Here is an 18,470-nt window from a genome sequence, read left to right on the forward strand (position 1 = left end):
ATTACTTTGCGGGGTGTGTGTGTGTGTGTGTGTGTGTGTGTGTGTGTGTGAGAGAGAGAGAGAGAGACACACACACAGAGAGAGAGAGAGACACACACACACAGAGAGAGAGAGGGAGAGAGAGAGAGAGAGAAAAGTTTATTAATCTACTTGGTAGATAAACAGATGTTTGAAATTATAGTTATTTAAACCGCACAGCAAAATCATTTCATTGTCTTTGTAGGGTTCTTTGAGAGGAAGATGGGGGGAAGCCATCCTAAAATTTGCAGCAGAACCTGGTCTGTAACACAGCCTCAGACTGTGGATGAAGCAGATGACCTGCTCAGCTTTCCTTCCAACATTGCTGTTTGAGAGCATACAGCCCTTTCATTGTTTTGAAGACACTAGCGAGCTCGGCCAGAGATGCTCTTTGCCAAGTCTGCAGTATTGGGATTAGAGTATGCACTTTAACAAATCTTCCTTCTTGAGCAGAATATAGTTGGCTTTCTTCACCACCATTCTTTCCTACCTCCAAAGGCTGCCAGGCCTGCTAAGTAGTGATTAAACAAAGATTAAAATTCCATTTGTGTGTGTGTGTGTGTGTGTGTGTGTGTTTGAACACTAATCGATTATTTTAATGGAATGTTAAGTAAAAGCATGCAGATACCAGAAGCAGTTATTTAGAGCAGCCAGTCAAAATCCATTGCCAATTTATTATTTAATGTGATTTCCACATTGATTCTGCCAGTCTCCTCCACACACTCTCGCTCACTTCTTTGCCATGTTCCTTCCTCACCCCTTTGCTTCCTGTAGCAGAAGGACATCAGGAAACCAAGGGAAAGCAAAGTAGCAAAAGATGGTTGTTGAAGGAAAATAATCACAGCTTTTGTAGACAAATCTTTGAGCCTACAGAATTAAAGAAACTTAAAATTACCTCTGGATTGAAAAATCCAGACGTGCTCTTTTACATAATATTAAGTGATTGCTATTGCATAAGAATTGCTGTCTTTTGAGAAGCAATGTTCCTGCCTTTTTTGTTGTTAATGGTCTTGTGGCATTTGTTTCTATTGTAGAGTGCCACTATTAACTAAGACTTTTTTCTTTCCTTGAAGAACACTGTGTTTCGACGTGGGCATATGACATCCTGTTAATGAGGAAACTCTAAATCCTGTTATCAGCAAGAGCCAGTTGAATTGAATCAGGTGTTAGACAGGTTGCCTCTGCAGGACCCACAGTTCTTCTTATTAGATTCCTATCTGCTCTCCTATTGCTCCAAACATGGTTATCACAAACACTGGAACATACCATGTTTTCATAAACTTTCCCTAAAAATAATGTATTGATAGTAGCTCTCCTTTACTAGAAGAGGACCTAACTTTGTCCCAAACACTGGGACACTTTGTCCCAGATTAGCTCAGTTAATCTTCCCAACAGATACTCTTATTCTGTTAGTTTTCTCTATTTATCAGTCAGGGAAACTGGGGTCCACCTGCTGAGGAAGTAAAACCTAGGTTTTTCTAACTCTGAAACCAGAATGTTCTGAGTCATTAAACTAGCATTCATTCACCCCATTGAAGAGCATTCATTCATTCATTCAGCTGGTATTTTTCAAGGGCCTAAGATGAGTCAGGTATTGGCCTCGGAAAGTGCAGTGGTGTAATGCCCCTGCCTTCAAGAAGCTTACAGTCTATTCTAGGGAGAGAACTGCGAGCTCTGGTTTGGTCCTCGGAGCTGACAAGCTGTACGATTTAGGGCAAATTCATTCTACTCTCTTAGCCTCAGATTAATATCTGTAAAATGAGCCTGCTAGATTTAGACAAAAGGTCTTCCAACTTTATTGTGAATTAAAATCACATGGAGAATGTGTTTTCTAAAAAAGATATCTTCCTGGGCTCCTATCTGTAGATACTTTGACTTAGTGGATTCAGCGTTTGAGTCCAGGAATTTGCATCTATAATAAGGGTCCAGGTTCTCCAAGAACCACCTTTTGAGAGAGACTGATCTTTCTGTAAACCTCATTAGGCCTACACGGTATCTGTGCTGTCAAACCTGCATCCTTGGTGCCTGACACACTGCTTTGTACAGAGTAGGTGTCAGGAAACATTTGGTGATAGTTCAGATGATCTGGGGTTTCTTAATCTGCACTACCTCTAGAAATTCCATGGATTGTCCTCAGGGGCTCCTAAACCACCTGAAATTGACCACAATTTCTGTTAAGGTTTTTGGATAGGATTCTTAGGGCCCTTCAGGCTCCATGTACTCTGTTATTTATTTATTTATTTATTTTTTGAGACGGAGTCTTACTCCGTTGCCCAGGCTGGAGTACAGTGGCACAATTGTGGCTCACCACAACCTCTGCTTCCTGGGTTCAGGTGATTCTACTGCCTCAGCCTCCCAAGTAGCTGGGATTACAGGTGTGTGCCATAACACTCAGCTAATTTTTTTTTTTTTTTTTAAGTAGAGACATAGTTTCACCATGTTGGCCAGGCTGGTCTCGAACTGACCTCAGGTGATCTGCCCACCTCAGCCTTCCAAAGTATTGGGATTACAGGTGTGAGCCACCACTCCTGACCAACTCTATAATTTTAAGACTGAAACTAGTTTTCCACCCTACTGAAGGCCCTGACCTATAACTGGAATACTTTTTAACCTATACAATAACATTTGAGTTCTATATCTACATGATTTGGTGAGATGTCAATTTGCAGTAGATTCTTAAAATCCTTAAGGAGTCAGTGTCCTCAATCCATGTGTAAATTAGGAGAGTGCTCAGGCTATACTGTTTGTGATTGTCTCAGCTCATCTGAAAGTACCTTTTGGGTAGGTAGTGCTGACTCCATTTTCCAGGTGGGAAAATTGAGGTACCAGTGACTCCTGTAGCTTGTGCAAGGTCACAGTCAAGGGTTCTTTCCCACTAAAAACTAGCCTGGGAGTCAAAGGACATGGTTTTTATCCTCTTGCCTGCTGTGAGGCCTTGGCTGGGTAGCTTGGCTTGTTTGGACTTCAGTTCCTTTATCTGTAAGATGAGCAGAGGTAGACTAATTGTCTCTGAGCAGCTACTTAGCTTAGATAGCTGAGGACTCTAGCAGCTGCGTGCTTAGACATGTAGAACTCCTTGTGTCAGCAGGCTCCAAAGTCCTCCTGGTTTAGGGAAGATATAAGGACCAATGAGACCTAAAGCAGCATAGTTCATCTCTGCAGACCCTGGGAGGGAGGGATAGAGGGAGCAGTGTGCATCATAAGGCAAAGGCAGTGGAGTTAGGTATGAAATTCCCAGGATTTTGGAGCCTTAATTCTCAATGCCATCAGTTCAGCAATCCAGTGTTTCGTTTTGAGAACAAGATTCTAGGGGTTTACTTCTGTGAGGTCAAAACAGTGAGATTTATCCCTGTACCCCATTCCCACTAGCACTGGAAGACTTTCGCAAGCTTGTAGAGGAAATAGTACCCTTCATGGAATCTTAGACTCTTGAAGTGCCCTTTAAAGTTGCCTAACCCTTGCTACTCAAAGTGTCTTTTGTGGCCCAGCAGCGTCAGCATCACCCAGGTTCTTGTTAGAAATGCAGAATCTCAGGCCCCACACCAGACCTACTGTACCAGAATCAGTATTAACAAGATCCCCACATGATTCTCCTGCACATTAAAATTTGAGAAGCACTAGTCCCAACCCTGCACTTGCTTCTTCTCCTTCACATCCTGATGGACACTCGGTCTTTCTATTCCTGGCCACTTCTAATATCTTCTTCCAGATGGTCTTGTTTCATCCTAGCAGCAACCCGACTTTTGGAATTTCTTCTCTGTCTGAGTCCCCTCAGTCATTTGGTAACGTCTACCATTGGTCCTCAGTGTAGCCTTAGGACTTCATAGAACAAAATAACATCTCCCATGTCCTCCAGGGCTTCTTGTCTCCTAGTCCTCATAGTTTCTAATCTTCCCCAACCAGGATACATTCCTGAATATCCCAGCATGTTTCAAGCTCACCAGGGCCAGGCAGGTAACAAAAATGAGAGATGGGAGGCAGGCGAAATGCAGTAAGGAATGGTTGGGACTGTGGCAAACTGGGGAGACGTTCCCCATCCACACAGCCCAGCTGATGAGCTGAGGGAAGTCAGCCCAGTACTGGCATGTCTTTTAGGTTTTCAGGAGAAGCCAAAAATCTTGATGAAACAATATGAAATCTCCCTATTTTCACACTAGAGTTAAGAAAACCAAACCAAAACAAAAAGCACCTTGAAAGCCACCAGGTTGTTTGCTAGTGACCACATTTGGCCCACAAGCCTCAGGGTTTTGCAGCCGTCTATGATAATTATCTGTTCAACTTGATGTGACCAACACAGATCAGGTAGGATTATCGTCTGCTTCATTGTAGACCAGTGGTTCTCAAACCTCAGTGTGTATCAGAATCTCTTCGAGGGCTTGCTAAAACACGGATTACTAGGCCCCACTCCCAGAGCTTCTGCTTCTAGGGGTCTAGGGTAGGACCCTGGGAATTTGCATTTCTGGCAAGTTCCCAGGTGGTGCCCATCCTGTACCCTTCAGATACAACCTTTTGAGCACCATGGCTTTAGTTTTGTACCTTCCATTAAGGGAGCCTCAGTTTGCAGAGCCTCTAGTCCTACCAGTGGGCTGAAGTGATCAACCAAAGTTTCCAATCTGTGGGCAGCAGAAGAGGAAAAAGAGATTGGGAGGGAGGGCTGGAGAAAGGAGAGCTAACTAGCCCCTAACTGATCAACCCTGACATCACAGAAGCAGAATATTACCTTGGGCAGGTTCCTGGCCTACCCCAAGGCTTGGTTTCTCTGTCTGTGGTATGGGGAAGTGGTCCTAGCTCAGCTTCCAAATATATTTGTTTACTTGTACAGGAAATTTGGTATCTATTTATTTTTAGCAGAAGAACTGTCTTCAAATGAAATCCCACATGGAACCCCAGTACATAAAACAGATGTGTTGTTCTGATTGAAGAGCGGGCAGAGCAAGCCCCTACTCTCAGCCTTCCTCTTCCCAAGGCAGTGCCGGGGGCCGCTCCTGTGGAACTGTATCCTGAACTGATTAGATGGTTCCGTAAGGACCTTCCAGCTCAGCTTCTGTGATTTCTAAGAACCCTGAGAACTGTTGAAAGCATGTGGCCTTAGTTTTTGTAGTTTTTTTTTCCCCTTCTCTAACCAAGACATCTAACACACTAAGTTTCAGAATTATCTTCTTGCAATTCAGAGAGGTCTATAGGAGAGAGAATACAAAGGATTGTTATTATTACTAGAGCTGTTATAAAGATGTTGAGCCATTGTGGAAAGCCTGCTAACACAAGGATCAACCAGAGGCTTAATAAACAAGCGCAGGGATGATTTTATTCAGGGGGCTTCCTGTTAGCACTAAGGTCCAGCACACCACACATCCGGGCCTTTGAAGTTAATTATATCGGAAAGAGGACTATTGGATTCTGCTTGCCACAGTGGCAAGAACAAGTCTGCAAGATTTGTAATGGGCAAGGTGATTCAGAAAGTATTTACATGAATATGGAATATATGTAAGTAGCTGTGTGGTGCAGCATTACCTGGGGAAGGCTCTGGGCCTGGAGGCCTTTGACTTCACTGTTGGCTTGAGAAAGTATCAGGTTCCTTCTGCTGACCCCAGTCACTGAAATGCAGCCTCCTTTAATTAGGGAAACTACTTCCTAATGGGAAGTATTGAGCCTGTAAGGATGGGCTCACCTCCCCAGGTAAATGATAAATGCTGTCAGAGCCCAGGCTGTGGGGGCTGCTCTCTTGGGGCTGCCATATATATATATATATATATTTTTTTTTTTTTTTTCTCCTTTCAGCCATTCAATTGCTTCTTCATACAGTCCACGCCCATTTGCCACACATTTATTCTCTTTGGAGCTGGGCCCTCAGGACCACAGAGATGACCAAGACCTGCCTTCTGCTCTTGCTTACGACACTCCTTCTCCTTGGGCCACACACAGCTTTGCCTTTCTCCACCCAAATGTCACAAGTCAGTGCCCAGGATGTTTGTCTTGCCTGCCTCTCCTGTCGACCTGTCTGAGACCCAGCCCAAATGCACTCAGCTCCATGAAACATTCTCCATTTCTCCCCAGTGGAACTGAACTCATGTAGTACATTCTCTGAGCCCTTCCCCTATCCAATATGTAGCGATTAGCCACATGCAACTGTTGAACACTTGAAATGAGTCTGAATCAGGATGACCACAAGTGTAAAATGCACACTGGATTTCAAAGGCAGTGCAAAGAAAAAGAATGTAGGTCGGACATGGTGGCTCATGCCTGTAATCCCAGCACTTTGGGAGGCTGAGGTGGGAGGACAGCTTGAGCCCAGGAGTTCAAGAACAGCCTAGGTAACATAGGGTGACCCCATTGCTACAAAAAGTAATTAGCTGGTATGGTAGCATGTACCTGTAGTCCCAGCTACTCAGGAGGTTGAGGATGGAGAATCGTTTGAGCCCAGGAGTTCGAGCCTGCGGTGAGCCGTCATGGTGCTACTGCACTCTAGCCTGGCCAACAGAGTGAGACCTTGTCTCCCACCCCTCACCGCCCCCACCAAAAAATGTAAAATACCTTAATCAGTTTACTACATTGATTGCATGTTGAAGTGGTAATATTTTAGGTAGAGTACATTATTAAAACAACTTCACCTCCTTTTTTAAATGTGGATACTGGAAAATTTCAAGTTACCCATGTGGCTCATGTTATATTTCTGTTGGGTGTCACCACACTGCGCACTTTCTCCCGTGGGTGAAAAGAATGCGATCATCTTTTTTCTCCACCACCGATTTGTGAGTTCCCGAAAGGTAGACACTGCGTTCCTGTCATCTTGCTGTCCTTTGCACACCTGGCTGGCACATGGCAAGGCACCAACAAAGGTATGCTGAGGGAGTGGATAAAGGAACACAAGATGACAGGCATTTGGTCAATAAAAAGCTCGCTTAGGCAGTGTAACTCCTGGGCCTGTGTTACTGAACTTATTTGCCCTTTTCTATTTTTCATGGTTTTTGTCTTTTTTTAAGGGCTCACACAGTCGACAAAAGAAGACGTTTTTCTTGGGAGATGGACAGAAGCTGAAGGACTGGCATGACAAGGAGGCCATCCGGAGGGACGCTCAGCGCGTAGGTATGGAGGGCAGGATTGGCCATGGGTGGGCTCTGTGAAGGGCATATGCACATATGCTTACGTGTGTGTGTGGGTGTGTGTGTGTTCGTGTGTGTGTTTAGTAGGGGTGTCTGGACCTCCTGTTGGCTCCCTCCCCGTCAGCCACCATCCCTTCCCCTGATTCCCAGATGCCCCTCTTCACTGGTTAGCTGACCCCTTTTTCCACTCCCATCACCAGATCTGCTGCCTGCAAGAATTTGCCTGCCACCTTTATTGGGTGATAGAAAATGTCTCCCTCATATAGGATATTTTGTATTTTAGTTTCATAGGATAGAAATGTCTCTCCCTTATGGGATTACAACTAAAACAAGGAGCAGTAATAACAGGAGCCAACATTTATTGAACACCTGTTGTGAGGAAGATCCATGCTCTGTACTTGGAAATTTCCTCTGTGAAACCTCAGATCAACCTTTATGGCCCATTTAATAAGAAGGGGCCTGTGGCTCTAAGAGGGGTGGTAATCTGCCCACTGTTGCACAGAAAGAAAGAGGCAGACTTGGAATTTGAACCCAGGTCTGGAGGGAGGGCAGAGTTGATTCCTACCTGACACTGCAGCCATGAGACTGAGTCAACTTAGAGGGCTTCAGCTAAAGTTTTCTGTGGCTAATTAGTCTTGGGAGCAGTTCCGTTTACACTGGTGAGTTGGGAAGGGTCGGGGTAAGGTGGTACAGAAATTATATGGAGAATCAACTCTAGGGAGCCTAGACTAAGGAGTCAAGAGAGCAGCTCTGATGCCACTTACAGCCATCTAATCAGCAGTTAAAGTCCATACTCCCAGAGCCTCAGTTTTTCCATCTGTCCGTGGGACTCATGCTTCCTGCTTTGACAACCTCGGGATGTTATTGTGAAGTGCCAAATAAAGCAATGAATATGTAGTAGCTTTGCAATACTAGAAAGCACTATAGAAATCTAAGGCATTGGTATTAATATTTTATTCATTTTAATCTCCATTAAAGGCTCCCACCACTATTGATTTTTTTAAAATTACATTATGACAAAACCAACTTACCACAAGGTTCTGCATAGAGCTGGTACAATAACTTAACTGATGAAAAGAGTAATCTTGAGATGCCAGAAAATGGGGAATGGGTGCTGCTCTCTCTCTTTTTTTTTTTTTTTTTTAAGGTGGAGTCTCGCTCTGTCACCTAAGCTGGAATTCAGTGGTGCAATCTTTGCTTACTGCAACCTCTACTTCTCAGGTTCAAGTGATTCTCCTGCCTCAGCTTCCCAAATAGCTGGGATTACAGACCCGTGCCACCACGCCAGGCTAATTTTTGTATTTTTAGTAGAGTCAGAGTTTCACTATGTTGGCCAGGCTGGTCTCAAACTTCTGGCCTCAAGTGATCTGCCCACCTCAGCCTCCCAAAGTGCTGGGATTACAGGTGTGAGCCACCATGCCCAGCCAGTGCTGCTTAAATTAAGAAAGAAAACGTTTGAGAAGAGCTGATTTACCAGACATACCAGAAGTATTAGAACATTGGGCTAAACAGCAAGACAAGAGTAACCAGCAGTGGAGACATTAAGAATAATAATAACCAGCATCTGTCGAATGCTAATTATGTGCCAGGCATCTTGCCTGCATTATCTCCTTAATCATCACATCATTCACATTGAACCTCCTCATTCTAATTAATACAAAAGGCAAAATCTTCAGACTCAGAAAGGCTGACGGCATGTCCAAGATGACATAGCTGGGGACGGGTAGGGCTGGCCTTGGAACTCCACTTCATCTGGCTCCAGGACCTGAACTCTGAATTGCTCTCCTGTATTGCCCTCCTGAAGCTTCCCTCCCTGAGCAAACACTTCTGGTCTCCTGCTTACTGCATTTGGATCCCTCGTGTTATCTGTCCTGGGGTCTAATCAGTGATGTCTTATGAAGCATTACAAACTGTAGATGACGGAGTCCTGTTTCTTGTCTGACTGGATTGGAGTAGTCAGAGCCCTTCGGCTCCACGTCTCAGCTTGCACCTTCCTGGATATCTGACTTTGTCAATGTTTACTTTGCAGAGTAAATAGGTGTTGCTCAAACCACAAGCTCTGGAAGGCAAGATGATTTTTAACCAGCTGGTTTTATTGCCATTTCTTCAAGATCCTCACCAATGACAGATCCTTTTTTTTTGAGACAGAGTCTCGCTCTGTCGCCCAGGCTGGAGTGCAGTGGCATAATCTCGGCTCACTGCAAGCTCTGCCTCCTGGGTTCACACCATTCTCCTGCCTCAGCCTCCCGAGTAGCTGGGACTACAGGCGCCTGCCACCACGCCCAGCTAACTTTTTTTGTATTTTTAGTAGAGACGGGGTTTCACCATGTTAGCCAGGATGGTCTTGATCTCCTGACCTCGTGATCCGCCTGCCTCGGCCTCCCAAAGTGCTGGGATTACAGGCGTGAGCCACCGCGTCCAGCCATCAATGACAGATTCTTAAGCTACTCTTGCAGGGGTCGATGTGGACATTCCCTCTTACCATATGCACCCTGGGCACCTAGAGAAAAATTTCCCAGAGTATCAGACTCCTTCTCCAGATGGGTTGTGCAGAGAGAGGAAAGCTAGCACTTTAACCCACCCAAATCCATGACTCAAAGCAACACTTTTCAGGCACTCCTGGTTTAGAGTAGGCAGATCTTAATTTGTTTGCTGGCCTAAAAACAAAAATAAAATCAAAGCATCTTTTATCATTTATGGCAATTTTGATTTAAAGTTTGCCTTACCTACAGTAATCATCTTTCCTCGTATTTATAAGGTGTTTTATACTTTACAAAAAGCTTTCGAATAGGCAGCTCTCATTTGACTCTTCCAAGTGTGCTGTGGTTATCGGAGGGGGAAGCTTTAGCTCTGAAAGCTGGTGGGACTTGGCCCAAGGTTGATCCACTCACAGATGATGGACCTAGCTGTCCAGTGACTGGTCTCCGAGGGCACGGGTCTTTGGAGCTCCTGATGGAGTGAGGGGAACGTGAGCTTTGGAATCCATACTCCTGATTTGATAACCTTTCTGAGTCTCAGATTATCTTTCTATGGAATGAGAGGTCTCACGTCCACCCCACAGAGCCACTGTGATTACATGAGAACAAGATGTGCAAAGTGGCTGAATAAATGCTTGCTCCCCTCTTACTCTTTGTACTTCCCACTGCAAAATATGAGCTATGCTGTACATTCAAGTCAAGTTTTATGTTGGTGGTTTAATCATATTTTTCATCCTTTTTCCCCACTCCATATACAGTACCCCCATTAGCAACATCGAATTTGCTCTTTGCTTCTAGGAAATGGAGAACAAGGAAGACCTTACCCCATGACCGATGCTGAGAGAGTGGATCAGGCGTACCGAGAAAATGGATTTAACATCTATGTCAGTGACAAAATCTCCTTGAATCGCTCTCTCCCAGATATCCGGCACCCAAAGTGAGTGTAACATCTCTTAAATTCTGAGACCTAAGGATGTTGCCCCTGGCCTTGTTGAGAATTAATTAAAGAAGCAGGTACATGGAGCCCTGCTGCCGGAGACTCCCTCCTCTTACACAGGCATTTGTGCAAAGGTTCGTGGTGTTGAGGGGTAAGTGATAACACTATCTCTTCAGAAGAGCCAGCCTCCTTCCTCTTTTCAGGGAGTTGGAACTATGAAGCCTCTGCATTTACCCTTTCGCTCTGGGCTGAAGGGAAGTTCAGACCCCAATGTAGAGGACAAGTTGTCATGAAGTTTTTAACTTTCATTTTCTTCATTTTCTATGTGATGTTTTTATTTCTTTTTAAAAAAATCTTTCTTATATTTCTGTCTTTGTTACAAACCATCTCTAATCACATTGAGAGCAGACATATCAGAATGATTATAAAGCTGATAACAGTGGCAGCTAACATTCTTTGAACCGGTAGTATGTGCCAAACACTTTATTTGTATCATCTCAGGTTGCTGTCAGGTAGGTCCTGTAATGATGCCAATTTTACAGTGAGAAAACTGGGGCTTAAAGGAGGGTCATAACTCACTTAAGGCCATAAGGTGATTAACAGGCTGAGCCAGGCCTTAGACTCCAGTTCAATCAAAAACTATACCCTGGACTTTAAGCTATCCTGCCTCCCCGTACATTTTCAATAAGGGTCATTGTGATGATGGTGATTTTCTGGTAGAGCCGTTCTTAAACTTGAGGTACATTAGAATCACTTGGAGGGTTGTTAGGACGCAGGATATTGAGCCTCAAAGCTGTTGATTAGTAGGTCTGGATGGGGGCCCAAGAACTTGTGTTTCAAACAGGCTCCCTGGGGATCCTGGTGCTCCTTATCTTGGGACCACACTTTGAGAATCACTGCAAGTAGATTTCAGAATTGCTTCCACATGAAGGCAGTACTGAGTAACACTGGAGCGTAAGTTTTGCTCAGGGACTGAGAAAATAGATCCCAGGAAAAGATAATAAAAGCTAACATTTATTTGTTGCTCACTATATGCCAGGCATTTTTCTAAGCCAGTGGTTCTCAAAGTGTGGTTCCCAGACCAGCAACATTAGCATCACCTAGGTATTTGGTAGACCTGCAGTTCCTTGGACACCAGCCCAGATTTACCGAATCAAAGCTATGGGGAAGGGTCCAGCAGTCAGTGTTTTAACAAGGCCTCCAGGAGATTCTGATGCATGCTTGCATTTGAGAACCACTGTTTCAGGTATTTTAAGTGTATTAACTCAGTCAAATCTTCTAAAATCCCTGTGAGGTAGGTACTGTTATTATAACCATTTCACAGATGAGGAATTGAGGCACAAAAAGATTAAGTAATTTGCATAGGATAACATAGCTGAAAAGAGATGGAGCCAGAATTTGAACCCAGGGAGTCTGGCTCTAGAATCTATGGTTTTAATCACTGAACCATAAAGATCTTTCCAGCTATAAGTACTCAATCAGTAGAATGCCGTGCTAAAGACTTCATCTTGGTAACATGTTTGGCAGCTTATAAAATGCCTTCATCCCCATAACCTCCTTTAGTTCCTACAACAATACTTTGAGATTGGCATTACTATGATCGTCTCTACTTTGTAGATGTAAAAGATGTGCTGTCACCTAGGATTGGGCCCTTTTCCCAAAGATGCCTTACAGCAAGGGAGCAGAGCAGGGGCCTCAGTATGCTTTCCCTTGGGGTTTGCCATTTGTTTCATGGTTTTCACTGTCAAACCACAGATTTTTTTTTTTTTTTTTTCGAGACAGGGTCTTGCTCTATCACACAGGCTGGAGTGCAGTGGTGCGATCTCAGCTCACTGCAACCTCTGCCTCCTGAGCTCAAGCAATCCTCCCACCTCAGCCTCCCATGTAGCTGGGACCACAGGTGTGTGCCACCACTGCTGGTGAATTTTTTGTATTTTTGGTAGAGATGGGATCTCATTATGCTGCCTAGCCTGGTTTTGAACTCCCAGACTCAAGTGATCTTCCTGCCTCAGCCTCCCAAAGTGTCAGGATTACAGGTGTGACCCACCGTGCCTGGCTGAGCCCCAGATTTTTTGATGTAAGTCTAGACTGTTTGTAGTTCAGCTATCACAGATGTTACTGGATTTGGAACTGTAACCTGACTCTGAGGGTCAGAAACTCGATCTATGTATTTAGCTGCTTGCGGAGTTCTGAGTTCTGCACTAATTTCATCTTTCTGAATCTAGGAAAGAAGTTCACCTGGTGAGTTCATTCATTGTTCTCTCACCACAGCTGCTGTTCTTGTGGTACTGTGGGTTCTCAACCCTGGCTGCACCTGGATGGTTTTTTAAACTACAAAGGCTAGGACCCTACCCCAGACCACTGAAATCTGAATCTCTGAGGTTGTTACCTGGATCTCAGTATTTTCTAAGATCTCCAAAAGCAGTTCTCATATATAATGAAGGTTGAGAATCACTGGTGTGAAATGAATATTTCTGCAGTGAGAGAGAGACACAGGCTGGGTGTGGTCGCAGCTTTCTTCCATTCTTTCATCTACTCATAGTAAATATGTAGGTCTTCTATGTGCCAAGCCCTGTGCTTGACACTAGGATCACAAAGATAAATGAATCATTAGTGTTACCTCAAAGGAACTCCCACTCTTGTCCAAGGGGTGGGGACGGATGACATGAGCTGGCATTACACCATAGTTGAGAAGATCAGTAATAGGGTTGGGCACAGGGTGCTTTGGGACCACAGAAGATACCCTGACCCTGTGCCTGCCCTTTGAAAGCTAGGAAGGCCTTCTGAAAGGGTGCTATCTACAGCCTCTGAAAGGAACAACTAGGACTGGCCAGGGCATGAGGGTGGGCAAGAGCACTGTGGGTAGAGAGAGTGGCCTGGCCCTAGAGGCCTTCAGGCCAGACAGCACATGTTCTCTGGCTTAGGACTTAGGAAGTGGAGCCAGGATGAGGACCTAGCCCCTTTGTCTCCCATTGTAGTGCTCTTTCCTGACAGTCCAGAAAAAGAAACCTTTTCTTCATCGCAGAGTCCTGGGATCCACAGATGTGTCCCTCAGTAGAATTCAGGGGAGTCTGTAAAGTTGGATGAGAAAAACATTGAATGTTTTTTTAAAAATTAAGCTTTATCTGCAGTTTGGTGTTCCCTTCAGTTGCGAATGTAATCCACAAAGCCCTGTGATGTTTCCCCCAAGGAAAGCATTTGCTTTCACATCACTTACAGACCTCTTGAATCCCATGGACACTCATCACTACTTGGAAATGGAGGTAGTTTTTAGAACTACCACTGATCTTTTTTTTTTCTAGATATTTACTTTTTATTTTTAATTATTATGGCTATATAATGATTGTATATATTTATGAGATACATGTGAAGCTTTGATATGAGCGTACAATATGTAATGATCAAATCAAGGTAATTGGGAAATCCATCACCTCAATCATTTATCATTTCTTTTACCACTAGATCTTGTTTCTTCTCTTTTTTTTTTTTTGAGACAGGGTCTTGCTATGTTGCCTAGGCTGGTCTTGAACTCCTGGGCTCAAGCGATCCCCTTGCCTCAGCCTTCTGAGGAGCTGAGATTACAGGCAAAACCTCATCACACTTGGCTTTGAATACATTTTGATAACTATATTTCAGTCTAATTGGTTTTCTTTAAAATCTGGTACATTTTATGGAGTATGAGCGTTGCTCTGAGAAGTGTCCATGGGCTCCCCCAGCCTGGCGGATGGGCCCCTGGCATCAATAAGCTGTGCAATTCCTGTTCCAGGTGGGTGGGAGTGGAGCTAAGGAGGTCTCAGGCACCTCTATCACAAGCCCACCCAGCCAGCCAGCATCCAAGCTACTAACTGCAAAAGATGTCACTACTGCCAGCGCTCCTGACACCTCCCTTTTTTAGAGTCACCAAGTGTGGAAGCTGACTTTTCAGAAATGGGTTGACAGATGTCTCGAAGAGGTTTCCTTTTTTTCCAGAGGGGAATCTTTCCTGCAGTTTGACAGCAGAAATGTGTGAGTAAATTAGAGCAGCTGAGCCGCTCACTCCCTTCAGTTTCTTTTAGCTTAAACAACTTCTCCAGCAGGAGCTGAGGTTTATGTTTGCCTTTTGTTCCTTCAAACCGAATTTTGGCAACAGCATGTCAAGAACAGGATTGAGGGGCTGTTTGTTTGTGCCAGCTGCCTTTGCTTCCACCAGAAGCTGCACTGGGGACCGCGTAGCCAGAGAACGGAAGCGAGGCAGTTTGGCCGAGACTCACTGGTCCTGCAAATGGGAGTCAGCCAGCTGGCTCTGAGTGGGCCTGCCCTCTGCACCTCCTGCCAAGTGAGCATGAACAGTGGCTGGCTGGTGGGCTGGCCCACTTTCCCTACTCCCTGGGAGCCCTGCTGGGCTGCTTGGCAACTGAACGTGGAGGCCCCTCCAGAGCACCGAGCTGATGGCACAACAGAGACCCAACTGCTAAAGTGCCTGGAATCTGAAGTTTCCTGTGCACACCCCATGTTAGGTGGTCAGTTTCTCCCATGCAAAGATTATCCATAGTGGGAATGAAAGCAGTCCACAATTCTGACCTGCTTTCTCCATTCCATAGTTTTAGCTTCACTAATGAATAAACCTGTGTTGCAATAAAAGGCCCAAGTCTACCAGATTCCTACATCCATGTTCCTTTTTGCACTTCCTTTTTGTTAAATTAACACAGTCAGTTTATGACATATACTGAATTTCCTCAGAAGAACTTATAAGCTCATATTACTATAATAGGCCAGTATTTTATTGAGCACCTGTACATCCCTAACAGGCTACAAAGTATAATAGAAGCAAGAAGGAAAGGAGTTATCACCTATTACCTTTGACAAACATGTATTAAATACAAACCCTGAAAAAATGACAGCTTGCCAACACAGGAAGTTTAAGTCAACCACATTTATTGTAGTCATAATATAATAGTGCCCTGATTGGAACATACACGTGGGTATAAAATCACATTTGGGCCAAGATAAAGTAAGATAAATTTGCCCTCCTGCCTAAAACAACCAAAAAATAAATAAGTAAATCAGGCCAGGCAAAATACATGAAACACTGGTTTTTAAGATAGTGGACATCAGGCAGTAAAGAGCAATAATTCCTAAGAAATGGGAAACTAATGAGGTGAGCCCTATAGTTGCCCCAGCTTATTGCCTTGGGAGAATTTCTAGGCCATGGTGCAGGGAGGGCGAACCAAGATAGAGCCCAGAAGACTTCCTGAGTTGAGGAAGTGGAGCTGAGAGTCCAAGGAGATCAAGGAGGCTAGAGTTCAGAGGACACAGTACTGGAGAGAGGAGAACTGTGCAAAGAGAGACCTACAGAGATCTCCAGAGTCCTCTCAAACACTCAGCGGATTGTTGATCAGCACATGCTATGAGGAAGCTATCTGACGCTGGGAAAGGAATCACCCTAAAATGCTATAAGGAACAGTGCCTAGTGCTCCCTCAGGGCCAAGAGTAGTGCCTCTTCCCACCACCCAGACTGGAAAACCTCCTAATTCATAACTCATGGGGAATCAGGTAGAGTACTTAGAAGAGTTTTGTCTTAGTGGCATCTAATCAGCTCTAGACTAAATGGTGCTCTGGACCAGTCTAAAAAAATCATAAATTATTACCCAAAAGGATCAAACTGTTTCCAAATATATAATGCACCCAGAACAAAGCTTGATAATACTTACATCAATACATAAATATTCAGTACTAAGCAATGTGAAACCCAATCGAAGATTACCAGGCATGCAAAAAAGTGGAAAAAAATGACCCACAGTGACAAATATAATCACTCAATCAAAACCAACCTAGAGCTGACAAAGACAGTAGAATTAGCGGAGTTAATTGTAACTGTATTTCATATGTTTAAAAAGTTAGGTAGAGATATGGAGGCTATAAGAAGATCTAAATCAAAATTCTAGAAATGAAATCAACCATGTCTAAAATGAAAAATACACTGAATGGGATTAATGACGTAGATATTACTGGAAAAAAAAAGATTAATGAACTTGAAGCTGTAGCAAAAGAAACTACTCAAAGTAAAACACAGAAAAAGAACTTTAAAAATTGAAAAGAGGTTCAATTACCTGTGGGACAACTTTAAAAATTCTAGTATTCATGTAATTAGAGTGTGTGTAAGGAAGTAATGGCTGAAAGTCTTCCAAATTGGATAACAACTATAATACCACATCCAAGAAACTCAGTGAAACACAAGCTCAAGAAATACAAAGAAAATGACATCAAAGCATGTTATAATCAAATTACTAAAAACCAGTGATGAAGAAAAAAATGTTAAAGCAGCCAGAGAAATAAAACTTGTTATAGCAAGAGGAACAAAGATAACAGGAGAATTCTTGTTGTAAACACTCCAAAAAGAATATGGCGTAGCAACATCTTTAAAGTATGGAAATATCAGTAAACTATGGTTAGTAATAAAAAATAAGGTATGGAAGAGAAAACTCTGTCAACTTAGAATTCTGTACCCGGTGAAAATATCTTTTTTTAAACAAGATACTGTCTACAAATAGAGATCTTTATTTACAAAATACGAAGATCACTAGAAATAGTAGCTTTGTAGGTAAATATATGCTATTTGTCTTATTGTTTAAATCTTTTAAAAGACGATTGGCTGTGTAACCAAGAATAATAACATTATTGGATTTAAAATATATGTAAAATAAAATGTGTGCCAACATAAAGATTGGAGGGGAGAAATAGTAATCTGCTATCATAAGGTTCTCACGGTGTGTCTGGAAGAACTGGTTCCTTCTGGTGGGTTCTTGGTCTCGCTGACTTCAAGAATGAAGCCACGACCCTTGCAGTGAGTGTTACAGTACTTACAGATAGTGTGTCTGGAGTTTGTTCCTTCAGATGTTCAGATGTGTCTAGAGTTTCTTCCTTCTGGCGGGTTCATGGTCTTGCTGACTTCACGAGTGAAGCCGCAGACCTTTGCAGTGAGTGTTACAGCTCTTAAAGGTGGCACGTCCAGAGTTGCTCATTCCTCCTAGTGGGTTCGTAGTCTCGCTGACTTCAGGAGTGAAGCTGCAGACCTTCACAGTGAGTGTTACAGCTCTTAAAGGTGACGTGTCTGGAGTTGTTTGTTCCTCCCTGTGGGTTCGTGGTCTCACTGACTTCAGGAGTAAAGCTGCAGGACTTTGCTTTGAGTATTACAGCTCATAAAGGTAGTGTGGGCCCAAAGAGGGAGCAGCAGCAAGATTTATTGTGAAGAGTGAAAGAACAAAGCTTCCACAGCGTGGAAGGGGACCCAAGAGAGTTGCTGCTGCTGGCTCAGGTGCCCAGCTTTTATTCCCTTATTTGGCCCCACCCACGTCCTGCTGATTGTTCCATTTTACAGATTGCTGATTGGTGCGTTTACAAACCTTTAACTAGACACAGAGTGCTGATTGGTGCGTTTTTACAGAGTGCTGATTGGTGTGTTTACAGACCTTTAGCTAGACACAGAGTGCCGATTGGTGTGTTTACAATCCTTTAGCTAGACAGAAAAGTTCTCCAAGTCCCCACCCGATTAGCTAGACACAGAGTGCTGACTGGTGTGTTTACAATCCTTTAGCTAGACAGAAAAGTTCTCCAAGTCCCCACCCAACCCAGAAGCCCAGCTGGCTTCACCTCTCAATAGTGCATGTGAAGTATAAAGGTAGACTGATGAGTTAAAAACATGTATTATAAACCCTAAAGCAAGCACTAAAATAACAAAACAGAATTATAGCTAATAAGCCAACAAAGGCGATAAAATGAAATCATAAAAGGTAATCCAAAATATGGCAGTGAAAGCAAGGAAGGGAATCAAAATCAGAAAGGAGAAATAGAACTGGGTGCAGTGGCTTGCACCTGTGATCCTAGCTACTCAGGAGGCTGAGGCAGGAGGATCACTTGGGTGTAGGAGTTTAAGATCAACCTGGCAAGACTCCATTTCTT

At 43.7% G+C, this 18,470-nt stretch overlaps 1 protein-coding gene across 1 annotated transcript in view; it reads left to right on the forward strand.

Annotated features, from left to right (window-relative positions):
* The window catches only part of GALNT10 (polypeptide N-acetylgalactosaminyltransferase 10), a 138,368-nt gene that overhangs the window by 4,375 nt on the left and 115,523 nt on the right, over window positions 1-18,470 (forward strand). The window contains exons 2-3 of the mRNA XM_011931677.1: window positions 6,999-7,101; window positions 10,394-10,532. Of these exons, the coding sequence (XP_011787067.1) occupies window positions 6,999-7,101; window positions 10,394-10,532 (242 nt within the window). The remainder of the gene's footprint in view (window positions 1-6,998; window positions 7,102-10,393; window positions 10,533-18,470) is intronic.

This window comes from Colobus angolensis, unplaced genomic scaffold (assembly GCF_000951035.1).
Source record: "Colobus angolensis palliatus isolate OR3802 unplaced genomic scaffold, Cang.pa_1.0 Scaffold90, whole genome shotgun sequence".
Classification (NCBI taxonomy): Eukaryota; Metazoa; Chordata; class Mammalia; order Primates; family Cercopithecidae; genus Colobus; species Colobus angolensis.